Source organism: Suricata suricatta, chromosome 5 (genome assembly GCF_006229205.1).
Source record: "Suricata suricatta isolate VVHF042 chromosome 5, meerkat_22Aug2017_6uvM2_HiC, whole genome shotgun sequence".
NCBI classification, from domain to species: domain Eukaryota; kingdom Metazoa; phylum Chordata; class Mammalia; order Carnivora; family Herpestidae; genus Suricata; species Suricata suricatta.
Window position 1 is genome coordinate 153,507,065 of NC_043704.1, and position 17,907 is coordinate 153,524,971.

General features: G+C 50.6%; 1 protein-coding gene across 2 annotated transcripts in view; it reads right to left on the minus strand.

Moving 5' to 3' along the window:
• The window catches only part of OXSR1 (oxidative stress responsive kinase 1), an 89,711-nt gene that overhangs the window by 54,778 nt on the left and 17,026 nt on the right, over positions 1 to 17,907 (minus strand). For both annotated transcript variants that reach the window (XR_003908997.1, XM_029940565.1), the window contains exons 2-3: positions 12,911 to 13,023; positions 4,308 to 4,416 (exon numbers count right to left, since the gene is read on the minus strand). Coding sequence is in view for 1 of the 2 variants with exons in the window: in XM_029940565.1 (XP_029796425.1) it covers positions 4,308 to 4,416; positions 12,911 to 13,023 (222 nt within the window). In the remaining variant the exon portion in view is untranslated. The remainder of the gene's footprint in view (positions 1 to 4,307; positions 4,417 to 12,910; positions 13,024 to 17,907) is intronic.

A 17,907-nucleotide genomic window follows, 5' to 3' on the forward strand; every position in this document is an offset into this window, starting at 1 on the left:
TCAGAACCGGGTACCATTCCGACTTCAGCCAGGTCATGATCTGCAATTCGTGGGTTTGAGCCCCTCGTCGGGCTCCATGCTGTCAGGGCGAAGCCTGCGGGAGACTCTCTCTCTCTGCCCCTCCCCCCACATGCGTGTGCATGTCTGCTCTCTCTAAATAAATAAATTAGCATTTTTTTAAAATATGCTTTTGTTTTAAACATTTTGGCTAAAAAGGTTGCTGTGAAGGAAGGCAGCCTAGACATATTTCTGTTAACTCTGGTTATTTACCTTATTCAACTACTCAAAGGGAGCCTCTGCTTCTCCATGGTCTCCGATCACTCTCTGCTCCATCTGAAGGCCCCCGCCTTACCCCACCCCTCCACCTGCCTCCAGAACCTTCTCTGCACAATGCCCCTCCCCCTGGACCACTCTCCCATCCTTCCCTGAGGCCACCCCCACGTCCCGAGCTGCCTGGCCGACTATGACCTGTTCTCCAGGTCTCAGGCGAACACCTCCTGAGGGGAGTCTCTGCTAACCCCACCCCGTCCCCTGTCCCTCGGGAGGACGAGCCTCCTGGCACCTGTTCCCATGGCGCCGACGCCTCCCCCGGTCCCCTCACCCCTATACCGACTGACCTATAACTTGTCCTCACTGGCCCCGAGGCCTGTAACAGCAAGAAACATGATTCACCGACGCAGTGATGGTCAATAGGTCTATCTGATAAATGAGTTTTAATTTTTTTTTCATCTATTTATTACTGAGAGACAGAGAGAGCCAGAGCACAAATGGGGGAGGGGTAGAGAGAGAAGGAAACACAGAATCCAGAGCAGGCTCCAGGCTCTGAGCTGTCAGCATGGACCCCAAGATCAAGACCTGAGCTGAAGTCGGACACTCAACTGACTGAGCCCCCCAGGGACCCCTGATGAATGGAGTTTTAATTGAGCTGTAAATCTTGGCACCATTTCTCTGTATTTTAAAAACAGTTTAAAGTTGTGCTCAGTTCTAGCTTTTGTTTTCTAAAAGTGTTTAATGTACCTCTTTAGTTTAAATGTTTATTCCCTTTATAACGGAAAAAAAAAAAAAGCAAGATTCCGTTTTCCTAAAAAAAAAAAAAAAAAGATGCAATTCTGTAGTATTTCTAAAGGCTTAGATGTAAGATTACACTGACTCAAGAAAAAAACAAGGTAAGTAATTATAAGAAAAGTTAATGGCTGGAACACGTTTGAAAATCATCTCCCAGGAAATGTGCTGAGTCCTGTGCTGGAAAACTTGGGCACCGCCCCAGGAAGCCGGAGTCCAGGAGAGACAGAGGGACTCTGAACAGACAGACGTCCGGCCCAGCAGCGTGCCCGGCCCCTCTGAGATGGGGACACATACTCCCTGCGGAGAAATGAGGACCCCTTAAAAACGCACATGCCTTCCGCTCAGGGGTGGTGGGAAGGAGGGGCTGACCCCGTATGGACGAAAGACTTACGCAGACACACTACTCCCATTCCTCAGAGGACGTGTTGGCAAAACGTTAAAAACTCTGCATTTCACATTTTGTAACTTACAAATAAAAGAAAAATATGCCGTAGGTGATCAACAATTAAAGACACAGTATCACCACTACCCCCACGTCTGTCCACACTGAGAGCCATGCGTGACCACCCTCTTGAAAGGTGGCCGGTGTCAGCGAGGGTCCCCACCATGCTATGAACGGGGCCTCTGCCAGAGCCACCCAGTCCCTCCCGTGTGCCCCTGACGGGGTGGAAACAATAAGGTGACTCTGGCTTCACTGAAAAGCATCAAACGACAGGGTTATTATTACTGCCGGACTTCTTGTGCGTCCACGAGTCGGCACGCTTACAGACGCCCGACATGCGTCACCCCCAACACCCTAAAATACAGAACGGTATCCCCACTCGACAGAAAAGCTAACGGGTTCAAAGAGTTTAAATAGTTTGCCATGACGTAAACCTGCTAAGTAGGAAAGCGGGGATTTAGTTCCAAAGCCTTTCCTTTATGGCCTCTCCGAGTCTAGAACGGAAAATCACTCTGCCGCACAAAACACGTCTGGGGCAAAATCCAAGCAGCACAGTGATGGGAGGGCGGGGCGGCCCCACCGCGCCCCAGTCCTCCCGGTCCCACCACGTGACTCAAACCCGGCCTCGGCAAAACGTCTAAATCGCTAACGAGGTGGGCCTTCACGGAACCAGAACAAGACGTCCATCGATACGTGACGATGGTCTGCTTCGGGCAGTCGGCAGCACTTACACTCTATTCTAAGGACGCAAGCAGAAAGGACTCCACATTTTGCAGGATAAGCGCCATAATTAATCACAATACTGGGGACCAAAGTTTTCTGCGTAAGGGAAAAGAGATTCAAGTATAATCTTAAAGAAATTTCAGAAGTCTATAATGTTCAATTTGCAATGGAAATATTAACTCCCAAGCACGATTTTTAATACACTACATTTCCCAGCTCTTTCCGTCAGAAGCGGTCACCGCGCAGCAGCAACGACCATGCCCAGCACCTGCCTGTGCGTTCTCCTTACAGGACTGGCTGCGTGCAGGTCCAGGAAAAGCAATACAAACGTGACCCGAGGAAATCTTGAACCAGAAAGCAAGGCAGTGACCAAAGACTGATGGGTTCACGTCCAAAGAACACAAGAACCAGCGTCAGGGAGGCCGAGTGACAAAGTTCTGGACAACCTGCGCATCCAAAGAAGAGAGTAAAACTGCCTGAAAGACGCTAAATACATAAAATTCCCTGTGTCTGTGACGACACTCAAAAACATGAAAGCCTGACCCAGCGGAAAAAAGGAAAAACAAACAAACCCTACTTGCTACCATTGGAGGTCAATATTAAATTGACTCTTCACTCTGAAAATTGGTACTTAAAAAAATAGAATCAATTATTTATCCTGCATTTTTAGCAGGAACTACAATACAGATTAATCAAAGCGCTCCAGTCAATGAGGCGAAGCTCCTTTTCACAGAAGGCCAAGTTTACAAATGCAAAAGCAAGGACGCAGTAAGAAGTCACCGTCGGGGCACCTGGGTGGCTCAGTCGGTTAAGCCTCCAACTCTTGGTCTCAGCTCAGGTCACAATCTTACGATTCTTTAGATGAAGTCCCGGGCAGGGCAATGTGCTGGCAGTGAGGAGCCTGTTTGGGATTCTCTCCCTCTCTCTCTGCCCTTCCCCACTCACATGCTCTCTCTAAAACAAACAAATACTGGGGTGCCTGGGTGGCTTAGTCGGTTAAGCCTCCGACTTCGGCTCAGGTCAGATCTCACGTTCGTGGGTTCAAGCCCCACATCAGGCTGTGTGCTCACAACTAGCTCAGAGCCTGGAACCTGCTTCAGGTTCTGTGTCTCCCTCTCTCTCTGCCCCTCCCCCTCTCATGCTCTGTCTCTCTCTGTATCAAAAATAAATGAAACATTAAAAAAAAAAAGTCACCGTCTACAGCCAAGCCCGTGACAGAAGGATTCATTCAAACGAGGACTGTGGATGGACGCTGAGTCGGTGAGTCGGGGTCAGGCGGGAGGGGCGCCGGGGCGCTCAGTCGGTTAAGCGACTGACTCTTAGTCGCGGCTCAGCTCATGATCCCACGGTTCCTGGGATGGAGCCCCACATAGGGCTCTGTGCCGACAGCACGGAACCTGTCTGGAATTCTCTCTCTCCCTCTCTCCTACCTGTCCCCTGCTCGTGCTCTCTCCCACTCTCTCTCTCAAAAATAACTCTATTTTTTAAACTTTAAAACAAACTTTAAAGAAAGGAAAAAACAGAGTGCTGTTGGGAACTAGACCTGGCACCTCGCAGACTGCTGCTCACTTTCCCACGGTGAGGCCTGGCTGTCACAATCGTAAGCAATCGAAAGTCACATCACCATTAAAGACATGACCAGAAAGCAACACTTCCCGGCGTGACGCACTGTGAACACAGCAGCACCCACAAAATACCGTCCAAACATTTCTAACTTCCGTCAAATCAAGCCTTTAGGTCCAATTTTTAATTCGTAAGAAAGGAAGGGAAACCAATCAAGTTAAACATCAGCAGGAAGAAACAGCCAGATAAGTCCAAAATGTGGGTCGTTCTACAAGAAGTTACTGTCAGACCCTTCCGTCCAGACCCTTCCACAGGCCTCTGCCCCGGCACAGAGGGAGCTGCGAGGGCCCGTGGGAGATGGACAGGTTTCAGAGGCCCGGCCGGCTCGGCTCGCACCCCCGCGTCGCTGGCGCACAGTGTGTCCTCAGCGCCGCCGCAAACGCACACGTCCACGGAACCCAGACCAGGACGGAAAGGCGCGGCCCTCTTACCGACCCCGCGCCGCCGCGCTCACCTCCGCTCAGCAGCTTCATGACGAGCCACAGCTCGTCCTTCACCACGAAGGACGTGTAGTACGACACGATGTTGGGGTGGTGGCACTGACTCATGGCCTGGATTTCTTTCTACAAGGAGGAGAAAATACGAGACTTTACTACACGCTGGCCTCCAGCGACCCCACGAGTCAGTGACCTCAGGTTCGTAAGTCGCAAGACTGTTACAGCCTGTGAGGTCTCCACGGCTCCTTTAGTTAAACTAACCCCCTCCCCGTTTCCGTCAGCCCGTTCCGACTGCTCGTTCCCCTCGATCCGTGACACTGGAAACGCACCCCATTCACCCAGCCTCACACAGCACCGCAGAGGCCTCCGCCGGGCCCACGTTTTCTCATGGAAAAGAGAAAAGCATCTCGGGAAATCTGGTTTTCCAGCCATAGAGGATACTGACTCTTTAACAGAGGGGGGTTTTTGTTTTTGTTTTGTTTTTCTTAAAGTGTCTTTATTCTGTTTTTAAAATTTATCTTTATTACTGAGCACAGTTGAAAGACAATGTTGTGTTGGTTCTAGGTATAGGACACAGTCACTCAGTGCTCACCACGGCTAAGTGCAGTCACCGTACGGGACCACTATGACATTACGGACGGTCTCCTCCGCGCTGTACTTGGCAGCTCTGCGACTTGCTCTCCTGGAACTGGAAGTTTCTGTCTCTCACTCCCTCCATCTATCTCGCCCGTCACCCTGCGCCCCCACCACGAGGCTGTTCTCTGTCCTTATCGCCTGTGTTTTGTTTGTTCACCTGTCTTGTGTCTTAGATTCCACACGCAAGTGAAATCAGATGGTACCGGTTTTGCTTTGTCTGACGTACTTCACTTTGGATAGTGCCCGCTCGGTCCGTCCATGTTGCCACAAACAGCTGAGCAGCAGTCCACTCTGTGTGTGTGCGCGTGTGTGTGTGCGCGTGCGTGTGTAAAAATCACAACTTTTTTTTTGCCATATTCATACACAGGAATAACATGCAACAATGAAAATGAACAAATTGCTAGGACAGAAACCATGGAGAAATCTCACAAACATAATGTTGGATAACAGAGCCACACACAAAAAATCACAACTGTCTTAGCCGCTCGTCTACAGATGGACACTCGGGCCGCTTCCACGTCCTGGCTATGGTTAAGTGACGCTGCAACAGACACAGGGGCGCAAGCATCTTCTCGAACTAGTGTTTTCAAACAGCCAGCGGTGGAATAATTACTGGGCCACACGGTAGTTCCATTTTTAATTTGCTGAGAGGCCTCCACACTGTTTTCCACGGCAGCCGCACCAGTCTGCGTTCCTGAGGGCTCCCTTTCTCCACATCCTCACCGACACTTGTTACTTCTTGTCTTTCTGATTTTAGCCCTCTAGCAGGGGTGAGGGGGCTCGGACCCACCTTTCCCTGACGATGAGTGATGGTGAGCATCTCTTCGCGCATCTGTCGGGCATCTGTAGGTCTTCTTTGGGAAAATGTCTTTTCAGGTGTAGAGGATCCTTTCTCGTTTGTGGGTTTTATCTTGAAAACACTATTTTGTCCCATTTTTATGAAATAACAATTCTCACTCTGAAAAGAAATCTCCTGAAACGGGCCAAGGTCATAACTAAATCCCACGTGGAAACCTGAGCGCCCTCTGAGCGTCTACCGCCTCGGGGGTCCCACACGTCCATCAGGCTGGGTGACATAAAACGCCTACACGGCGCTGAGGGACACCGGGCCGCCCACCTCCCGGTGCCCACCCTACGCCCTCCACCGGCCCTGCCCAGAACACCCCCTACTTCCAGCTGCAGCAAACTTCAGGTAAGTTTGCTCTTCTTCAACCACGGATGTTTAACCCTGTTGCTCCCTCTGCCTCAAACAGACTCTCCTCATTGTTTTACCCTGGCTGAAAACGCCGATTCTTCCTTCTGATTGAGCCAGAGTACCACTGCCACCAGCTCCCCAAGTTTGCTTCCGAACCCCCTGAGCGTCTCTTTACATCATGACACACACGTGCTGGATAGCACACTGGGTGCGCACTCATCTGTCCCCCCCGGGGGGCTGAGAGCTGGCTAAAGGCAAGTACTTCCAGAGGTGGGCCCTAAACGCGAGCTGGTGCACGTCACACACACACACACACACACACACACACACACACACACACAGGGCGATCAGCCCGAAGATGAATGAAATCCCACCATCCGCCATGACATGGACGGCCTTAGAGGGTAGGATGCCAAGTGACAAATGTCAGGGAAGACAACATATGATTTCACCCAGATGCAGAATTTAAGAAACAAAACAAAGAAAATGAAGAGACAAAGAAATAGACTCTTACATACAGAGAACAAATTGGCGGTTGTCAAAGGGGAAATGGGGGGGGAAGGGGGAAATTGATAAAGGGAATTAAGAGTATACTTATCATGATGAGCACGGAGTATTGTACAAATGGTTTTTTTAATTTTTTTAATGTTTATTTATTATTGAGACTGAGAGAAACAGAGCGTGAGCAGGGGAGGGACAGAGAGAGAGGGAGACACAGAATCGGAAGCAGGCCCCAGGCTCTGAGCTGTCAGCACAGAGCCCAACGCAGGGCTCAAACCCACGAACTGGGAGATCATGACCTGAGGTGAAGTCGGACACTTAACCGACTGAGCCACCCAGACACTCGTGTACAAAATTGTTGAATCATTATATTGTACACTTGAAACTAGTATGTAACAGTGTTTGTTAATTATACTTGAATTTTTAAAAATCCATGAAAAAAAGCAGATTCCCTAAATACTGCAGAACTTACCATATTATATAGTAATGGCTTATTTATCTTTCTGTATCCTTCACAAAACTTTAAGCTCAGTGAAAGCTAAGACTCTGTATTCCTGGAAGTTAATTCACACTGCCTGGCACACAGTACACCTTCAATAAATATTTATTGAATGAATTAAATATTATATCACTTTATACAACGTTTTACTGTATTCAAGGACTGTACTTGTGCTATGCCCTTGGTACAGTAGAATCAATTGTGTGGAAGTTGCCCGCAGTCTCCGACTCAAAAGCAGAGCTCCGCAGACCGCGGTTTCTCTTGTCCTCCCCACTCGGATGTAAATGCCTCTCCAGCAAGGATCTTGCCTCGCACGTTTCGCCAGCAGCACAGTCTTCTGTACCAAAACCTAAGTAAAACTAAACACCTGCCTGCTGACACAGTTCTACAAAGACGAAAAGACAGAAGAGAAGAACACAGGAGAGGGACACACAGGACAGCGCGGGTGACAAGAATCGTCTGGCCAGAACACGGAAGGCAGGCGCGAAGTCCTGGCGAGGGAGGAAGAGGCGGGCGCGGCGCCGCTGGGCACAGGGAGACCACAGCAGGAGGTGAGAGGCGCACACAGCTACCCACCACGCCGAAAGATGAAATCTGCGAGAACTTAGGACGCGATGAGTGAACCTGTCTAGGCAAGCAGCTCACGCTTCCGACGGGTGTGCGCCGACGTGCAGGCACAGCGCAGGGCGCCTGGCGCCAGTGCGAGCCCTCCCGAAGCTTACGGTCTGGCGAACACGTCAGACAGATACTAACTTAACAACGCACAGAGGAGGAAGGTAAGCAGGCTCTACAGTTTGACTGTCCAGTCACTCGGGACCGAAGGGTAAAGGACCGTGTAAGTGGCTAAAGAACTCAGGCTTCGTCTTAACAGCAAAGGGAAGGCATCAGAGGCTTAACTATTTCGGCCATTTCACAAAAGCCACTTGGGCTACAGTTAGAAGATGAGCGTGGGAAGGCAGGACTAGAGGCGAAGATGCGGCCCAGGGCTGCCGCCAGGACCTGGGTGAGGGGCGATGGCGGCCTGGAAAATGGTACGTAACTAGTCACTCGGTTTGGGCAATTACATGCACTCTGGTTATGTTTCTGGCAGCAGAACCTGGGTGGACAGCAAATGGGAACTTCTTTTGCAACTCTCCTAGAAGTTTAAAACTATCTCAAAATACAGTTTTAGGAGCGCCCGGGTGGCTTTGTTGGGGGGGCGGGGGGCGTCCAGCTCTTGATTTCGGCTCAGGGCACGACCTCCAGGTCCGCGAGTCAGAGCCCCGCATCCGGCTCTGTGCTGACCGCGTGGCGCCTACTTGGGGGACACACTCTCTCTCTCTCTCTCTCTCTCTCTCTCTCTCTCTGCCCCTCCCCCACTTGTACAGATGTTCTCTCTCTCTTTCAAAATAAGTAACCATTTAAAAATAATTTTAAAAAATAGAAAGTTTTAAAAAGTGAGGCAACATGAATGGAAAGAAAGGGAGGAGTCCAGACTTACGCTGAAGAAGTATAAACCATAGGACTCGGTGCCTCGCCGGAGGGGGCGTAAGACAGCGCGTGACAATTCACACCGAGTTGGGGTCAAACTGTCCAAGGTCTTACATTGAAACTAAGGGTCTTCAGCTTTACTGGGCGGGGGGGGCCTCCCACAGAGCCCTCTGACAGGAGACCGTCAGAAACCATCACATGCACAAGTGAAAAGGTCTTAAAGATTTCCTTTCTTCTCGTCTATTCCTTTAAGGGGTGGGGGGAGGGTTCCCCTCCCATGGAAATCACCCTCTCCCCTTTCCTTTCCACGGGAAAATAAGCAGGTGCATGCTCGGTGCTGTTCTCCTGACAAATCTCCCAGCGGCTCCCTCCACGTCAAAACGAATCCCACCGCCCTGCTCACAGCGCCTTCCGATGGTCCTGTCAGCAGCCCCCGCCAGAGCCGCTGTGCGGACTGCGGTCTCCGCCCGAGCTTTCTCCAGGATGGCTTAATGACGGTTCATTACTGGAACTCAGCCTGATCTCCGACATGTCCTCCGGGCTTTCCAATCACCCCAACGCGAGCACTGCAGCCACACCTGTCAGGCCCCCCGTAACGTTAATTTACTCACCCATGGAGCCAGCACCCTGAAGTCCCCGCCCTCACGGACAGCTCCTTATAAAACAAACAACTCTCCCAGCTGTAAAACATCTGGGGAAGCGGGTGGGCACCTGCGTGACTCAGCGGGCTACGCGTCCAGCTCCTGGTTTGGGCTCAGGTCATGAGCTCTCGGTACATGAGTCGGAGCCCCCCATCATATTCTGTGCTGATGGTGTGCAGTCTGCTTGGAATTCTCTCTCTGACCTTCCACTGTTCTCACTCTCTCACAAAATAAATAAACAAACTTAAAAAAAAGTAAATAAAATAAGGGCACCTGGGTGGCTCAGTTGGTTGAGTGTCCGACCTCAGCTCGTCATGATCCGCGCCTTGGGAGTTGGAGCCCCGTGTCGGGCCCTGTGCTGACAGCTCAGAGCCTGGAGCTGCTTCAGATTCTGTGTCTCCCTCTCTCTCTGCCCCTCCCCTGCTTGCTCTCTGTTTCTGTCTCTCTCTCTCAAAAATAAATAAACATTTGAAAAAATCAAAAAATAAAACAAAACAACAAAACGTCTAGGGAACATGTCTTCCTCTCCATGGTCACTGTCACTGCCTGAAGTTGGGATCGTAGTAGGTCCTTGTGTGGCCCCGTGCACCTCAAACTATGGGCTGCAACCCACATGGGTGAGGAAACAAGCGACGCAGGGAATGTTAGAAGCAAAAACGAAATAGAAAATCAGTGTGTGCGCCACATAATTAAAATGATTCTGTGAGAATGTTTCAGGCATATTATTATTTATGAACATGTACATAAAAAGAATTCTTTCCTAACTCTACACCCCTGCCTAGAAGGGTTTTATCTGTGTCCAAAGTATCCCTGCCCTGCTGGGGCAGAGCACAAACCCCCCCTGGGAGGCCCCCACCTCTGTGACGAGGAGCAAGCCCCTCCCTCTCACTCCTAGGCGTTTGTCCTGCTTGACCTTGTACAGGACACAAGAGCCCTGACTCTTCTTTTGTTTTTCTTCCCCAAAGAGACTTCATGCCCAGGGTAGAGCCCAACGCAGGACTGGAGCCCATGAACCAGGCCTGTGCTGAGATCAAGAGTCAGACACTTAACCGACTGAACCCCCGGGAGGCCCAAGAGCTTCAAATCCTCAGCCGACGGTGAGCCTCCCAGCAGGAAGAGAGGGAGAGAGGAAGTCCCGGAAGGAAGGAAGGAAGGAAGGAAGGAAGGATGACATTTACAGCCTCTTCAAGTCCCCCTCGGCTGCTCGTCCGGCGCATCTGGTCCTAGCACCTCCTTGAGAAGAGAAAAAGCTCAGAGTACTGCCGCGTGTGCCCAGGAATGGCATCTCTGGAGGAAGGAAGGCGGTAAGACTTGAAGCTGGTCTTCCCATCACACTTAGCAAAGGCCGTCAGACAAGAAAACGCTGTGGCCCGAGCCGGAAGCTGGCTCGCATCAGCACCCTTCCCACGTTATCGTAAGGACGATTTAAGAAACAAATTAGAAGCCACAGCACCAGAGGCGCGGTGCGCGGATGCGGAAGGTGTTCAAGATGCCCTGCAGCAGGGCTTCCGCGCTCTCCGAGCGCGCGTCCGGGCCCTGCAGAAGGCCTCCTCCGGCTTCGGCGGGGCTCGCGGCTGGCCCGCACAGCCAGTTACCTGACAGCTGCTTTCCCAGGCCACCCCCTCCTCCCTCCACCCATTTGCCAAATACGTAAACACTGTACCTGCAGCCTACGGCTTACTGGACACTGTGGGCAAAATCACGGAGGTCTGGCCCATTCCTTCCACTAATCCACGCCGGGCACGCGCTCCTCACAGGCGGGCCCGGGCGGAGCAGCACGGACACTGCTCTGAAGATGTCGGATGTCCGAGAACAGGGGCTCTTTCTACCTTCGAACCGAGACGACCGTGAGTCGGTGCTGCGTGAAGCAGAAAACCACGTGGCTGACTCAGACAGACCTGAGCCTCCATCTGGACGCTGTCACCGACCCGGGCTTTGTCTCCCCGTCGGAACCGGAGCTACCGGCTGCCTCACGGAGGCCTGTCGGGGGCCGAGCCCGCTGAAGCGCCGTCACCGACAGGATGCTCGCTACCATCATCGTGTGAACACAGGCAAGTTATTCAGAGTCTGAACTTCCATCTCTGCAGTCATGAAGCAAGAAACAAGAAGACTTTCCTTCACCTTTATGCTCTGCCTAACGGCCATGTAAAATAACTGACAAATGACACAGATTCGTACTGGCTGGGCTCCTCAGATTCCAGTCTCTACAGAGAGGGTAAACATCTGTTTTTCCGCAAGGGGCACCTGAGTGGCTCAGTCAGCTAAGTGTCCGACGTTAGCTCAGGTCGTGAGCCTGCAGTCTGTGAGTTCGAGTCCCACATCAGGCCCTCCCCGGCCAGAGCCCACTTCAGCTCCTTCGTCCCTCTCTCTCTGCCCTCACAGGGGCTCTCATTCAAAAATAAACATCTAAAAAACGTGTTTTTCCTCAGAAGAATTAGTTTACAATTTACAGCCTTCTTGCAGAATCACCACAGTTCAGTATCCAGATGACGCCTGTGAACCAAGGCCACGGCGTGGGGTCCCCGCCAGTCTCCCGTCACGTGCAGGCTCTCTCCCCAGAGAGGCTCCAGGCCACGCGGACAACGCCCTCCGCCGGCTTCCGCTCGCGCCCGTGCCCGCTGCTGGACGTGGCTGTGTGGCCGGCGCCCTCCTCCTCGTGCTCCAGGCTGCCGTGCGGCGCGGCACAGGCCGCCCAGAAAGCAAACCCAGCCGGGGGGCGGAGAGGCTTCCGGACCAGCAGCTCGTCCCGGGCCTCAGAGCCCCTCCATCACCGAGGGCCCGGGACCTCAGGCATGCTGAAGACGGGAACGGCGTCGGTTCACGTCTGCGGGCCAGTTGACAGGTTTCAAGTCCTGCATCATTTGCGCCTCAAGAAAAACCTCACGAGGCACACAGAGCAGCCATTATTGTTTCCATTTTAAGCCAAAGAAACTGAGGCTCTGGAGTGAAATGGCTTGGAAATCGATCTCGCGTCCTGCTGCTGCCAGTGGCCGCAGCCCCGGAGCCAGGGCTGCGGGGCGCGCGGAAGAGGGACAGAACCACCTCCGGGTGGCCGGCTTGTAAGGCCACGGACGTCTCTGTGGCTAGTGCTCCTCCAGACTCTCCCTCCTCACTGTCCCCAGGCTCCGGACGCCGCCGTCGGGGCCACGCGCCCCTCGCCTCGCCTCGCGGGCAGAGCGCAGCCTTGCTGCCCGGGGGTCCCCCCGGCCCACAGGTCAGGACTGCAGGACGCCAGCGGCGCGCCCGCGGAAGGCAAACTAAGTGTCCACCTCCAGAGACAGGTTAAATAAAACGTGGTCTGCCGACGCGACGGAACGGGACACACACACCGAAGAGCATATTCATTCGTCATTTACGGACACAGGAAAAATATGATAAATTCTTCAATGAAAAGATCAAATGATTACATTATCACAGAAATATAAAGATGTTTAAATGTGCAAGTCTAAAAACTAAGTAGCAAGTATTAATCCAGAATGAGAATGTTTTTGTTTACCCGGATTTCTATAAATTTTACAATAAACAGCACTTAATTTACAATATTTTACTTATTTTACAAATTTACAAAAAACATTACTTAATCTTTTTTTAGAAAAGCAATAAAAAAATTACTCCCTCTGCACTCCGAACACACGCGGGACCGGACGTCTCCACGTGATAAACAGGAGACATGCATACCAGGAGCTCGTCCATGCTGGTCTGACACTTCTCGAGGTTTATCCGCTTGATGGCCACTTTCTCCTTCTTAGGGGCGCAGTACGCTGCCTGGACCACGGCCGTCGCTCCGCTCCCTAAAGATGAATGCGCAGTGAGCAGGTGAACAGACGAGGAGGGAAGAACACGACATTTCTAATCCCACACGATTTAACAAGAGAATAATCCTCCTCTTGTTCCTACACCCTCCTTTTTAGGATGTCAATAAAAGCAAAGGCCTTGACCATTTCACAGAACTGCCCACAGACACTGGCACGTGGGGCGCTGGGTGGCTTAGTCGGTTGAGTGTCCAACTTTGGCTCAGATCATGATCTCACGGTTCGAGCCCCGTGAGAGCCTGGAGCCTGCTCCGGATTCTGGGTCTCCCTCCCTCTCCGCCCCCCCGGGCTGGCACTTGCTCGCACGCACCCACACGTTCTCTCTCTCTCTCTCAATAGACAGACATTAAAAAAAATAAATACTGGCAGGGAGGAAGAGTCAAAATGGCTACAGGTCCAGTTCTAGAGTGTGATGGCGTGGGAGCTGCTCTTCCGAACACAACTCTGCGACCTAGAAATACCTCAGCGGACAAGCATAAGATGACCCCCGAGAGGCAGAAAGAAGGTGGAGGAGCCAGGGGCCCCGGGATGTGGGGAGAAGCACCACTGTCAGTTCACTGGGTTCCTTTCACCTCTCGTATATCCGTGACTGGGCACAAGAACAGCCTGCAACCCGGAACCACCAACACAGACAAACAAACAAGAAAATCTTGCGTTTTAGCCAAAGGACTGTGAAAATGGAAGCTTAGCAGAGACCTAGACGGCAGACAGATTCCCCAGGCCTCGCCCAGGACGGAGCAGGGTCCCACCCCCGAGTCCCCACCCAGGACGGAGCAGGGTCCCATCCCCAGGCCCCACCCAGGACGGAGCAGGGTCCCACCCCTGAGTCCCCACCCAGGACAGCCCAGGGTCCCATCCCCAGGCCCCACCCAGGACAGAACAAGGTCCCACCCCCGAGTCCCCACCCAGGACAGCGCAGGGTCCCATCCCCAGACCCCACCCAGGACGGAGCAGGGTCCCATCCCCAGGCCCCGCCCAGGACGGTGGACGGTCCCACGCTGTCACTTCGCAGCACCAGCAGGGTCTGCGCCCCATCCCCAGACAGCAGTTGGCCGGGTGTGCCACCCCTGGGGCAGGATCTGGGCGATCTGCCCTCAGCAGTGGCAGAGACAGGGGTCCAGGTAGCACCTGTAGAGATCAAGGAGGACTTCCTGTGCCGCAGAACGGTAGGGGAGGGAACGCACTGCCAGAGCTCTGGGAGCGTCACAGGAATCACACAGCTCACAACGCAGCCCAGAAGGGGTGCAGCTCGGTGGCGGGGCATCTGGCTGTACAAAAGCAGGCCAGGGCCTACACGCTGAACCTAAACAGAGTTACTGCGACTAAAACAGACGTCGCAAACACGATCAAGGGTCTCCTCACATTAATATCTTAAACGCCCAGGATAAAATATTTCTTAATTTTTTCATTTTTATTTTAAAAAAGGTTTTTTTACGTTTTTTTATTTTCGAGACACAGAGAGAGACAGAGTGCGAGCAGGGGAGCATCAGAGAGGGAGGGAGGCACAGAATCCGAAGCAGGCTCCAGGCTCTGAGCTGTCAGCACAGAGCCCGACACAGGGCTCGAACCCACGAACTGCGAGATCATGACCTGAGCCAAAGTCAGACGCTTAACTGACTGAGCCACCCAGGTGCCCCTAAAACTTTTTTTAAATCGCATACCAAGAATCAGGAAAAACACACTTGAATGAGAAAGAGAACTACACTGATGCCAACACCAAAATGAGTCACAATTTGGAACTACCTGACAAGAATTTTAGAGCAGTCATCATAAAAATGCTTTGGTAAACAATTAAGAATTCCCCTAAATAAAAAGAAAATTTCAGCAAAGAAACAGAAGTTATTTTGTTAAACTACCAAATGGACATTATGTGTACAAGTGACATGCAATTTGCAAAATAAGAAGTGCCGGATCGGCTTAATAGTCAAGGGGGCGGAAGGTAAATCTGGTGAACCTGCGGACGGGACCAACAGCATCCTCAATCTAAACCGCAGAGAGAAAATGGACTTAAAGAAAAGAACAGAAGAACGTAAGCTCAGGGCGCAGCGGGTAATAATAAAAACCCAGTGTCCGTGTGGCAGGCAGGACAATGGCCCCCACAGCGTCCGTGTCCGGATCTTTGAAACCGGTGAACTTAACTTCTATGGCAGAAAGACTGCATGTGTCGTCATGTGAAATGGAGGGTGAGGAGGCGGTCCTGGGAGGCCCCGTGGAAGGATAAGGGTCTTTCTTCATAAGACACAAGCAAGTACCTGACCTTGAAGACCTCCTGTTGTGTGAAATAAACCAATCACAACTGTCCGACTCCATTCACGTGACACGTCCACATCAGGCAAATCCACACGGAAAATATATTACGAGTCGCCGCGGGCTCGGGAAAGAGGACAATGGCAAGTTACTGCTTCAGGGGAACAGGACTCTTTCTGGGGTAATGAGAAACCTCTGGGTTTAGACAACGGTTGCAAAGTCCTGTGAACACACTAACAAACCACTGAAATACACGCTGTCAAAATGGCGGGTCTGGGGGCACCTGGGTGGTTGAGTGGGTTAAGTGTCCGACTCTCGATCCCGGCTCAGGTCCCAAGGTTCAGGATATGAGCCCAAGTCAGGCTCCAAGTTGACAGCACGGAGCCTGCTTGAGATTCTCTCCCTCTCTCTCTGCCCCTCCCCTGCTGGCATAAGCTTTCTCTCTCTCTCTCAAAATCAAAAACATTAAAAAATAAATAAATAAAATGGTAGGTATTGTTATGTGATTTTTACTTCAAATTTTTAAGAGAAGAGAATACTACCAACAACTTTATTTCATAATTCCACAATTTAGAAAACGTAGGCCAATTCTTTGAAAACAACAATCAAAACACAGCCAAGACGAAATAGATAACCTGAACAATACTAACCCCATTCAAGAAATCAAATTTGTAACTGCAAAGTTCTTTTTAAAATCCCTAGAACTTTACCTAACACCGACAAAAGAATTAACAGCCATTTTACATGTTTTCCAGAAACGGAAGAAGCGGAAACACCTCCCAGCTCACGTGATGGAAACAGTTATTACCAACGCCAAAGAATTAAGAAAACTACAGACCAATGTCTCTCATGAACTTAGCTGTAGAATCCTTAACAAAATATTAACACATTGACTCCAAAATAGCTAAGCAGCCAAGTCCACGGATGTAAAACTGGTGCAAGATGAAAGAAAATCACTGTAATACATTCCACCAACGAGTCAAAGGGGGAAAAAATCATGTATCAATCGACACAGAAAAACATCCTTTAAAAAACTCATCACCATTCATAAGAAAAAGCCCTCAGCAAATTAGGAAGAGGGGAACTTCTTCAACTTCATAAAGAACACCTACCAAAGGGGCGCTGAAATTTTTTTTGCTGAAATTTTCTATTTTTTATTTAGGGGAATTCTTAATTGTTTGTCAAAGCATTTTTGTGACGGCTGCTTTAAAATTCTTGTCAGATAATTTCAAACTGTGACTCATTTTGGTGTTGGCATCAATGTGGTTCTCTTTCTCATTCAAGAGAAATCATTCATTTTTCCTGATTCTTGGTATGTGATTAAAAAAGTGTTTTAGGGGCGCCTGGGTGGCTCAGTCGGTTGAGTGTCCAACTTCGACTCAGGTCACGATCTCACAGTTCGTGAGTTCGAGCCCTGCGTTGGGCTCTGTGCTGACAGCTCAGAGCCTGGAGCCTGCCTCAGGTTCTGTGTCCTCCGCTCCCTCTGCCCCTCCCCTGCTTGTGCTCTCTCTCTCTCAAAAATAAATAAACATAAAAAAGTTTAAAAAGAACACCTACAGAAACGCTTCCAGCGAACAACACGCTTCACGGGGAAGGACTGCGCGCTTCTGAAGGGGAGAGAGGAGGCCGTCCGTTCTCCTCACCCCCAGGGACACGGAACTAGGGTCCCAGCCATCGTTGGAGAGCAAGAGGAAGAAATAAAAAGCATCCAAATTGGAAACGAAGAAATAAAGCTGCCCTTATTTTAGATGACATGATTATCTATAAGGAAAACCCCAAGAAATCTATAAAAAAAGCTCCCGGAACTTAGGACAGTTTAGCAAGTTTACACGCACACACAAAAAACCAAAACAAAAACACGTGAAACCAACCCCATTTCCATAAATGAACAATAAATAAGTGGAAACCTGCTCCCCTAAAATGAAATACTTTATGAACAAAATGGTATAAATCCAATAAAATATGAAGAGGGTCTGTACGCTGAAAATCACAGAAGACTGGTGGAAGAAAGCAAAGGGGACCTCATTCCCGGAAAGACTCACTATGTTCGTGGGACTAGAAAGCTCAGCGTACTAAAATGTCAGTACTCCCCAAGATGACCATATAGAGGTTCACCACAGTTCCCGTCAAAACCCCAGCAAGGTACTCATCCTGCACAAATAGACAAGCTTATTCTAGAGTCTGCGTGAAAAGGGCAGGCCCTAGGATAGCCCACACGAAAGGAGGAACGGAGTTAAGGGATGCAGACTTGTTACAGGAACAGACTTTCAGCTATAAAATAGACACGTCACGGAGATGCAAGGTGCGGCACATCATACCCTAGTCAACGATACTGGGATAACTTCGTATGTGGTAAACGGTAACCAGACTTACCGTGCAGGTCATTTCATAATGTGTAAGAATATTGAATCACCACGATGTACACCTGATCCTAACAGGATACTGCACCACAGACAGTTATAATAAAACACACAGCAGGTTCTCAACAAATGGTGCTGACTGATGCCTTACTATACAGTTAGAATGATTAAGACAACGGTGTGGTATTGGCAGAAACACAGAAACACACACTAGAACAGAGAACCAAGAAACATTTTCACACAAATCAGCCCCACT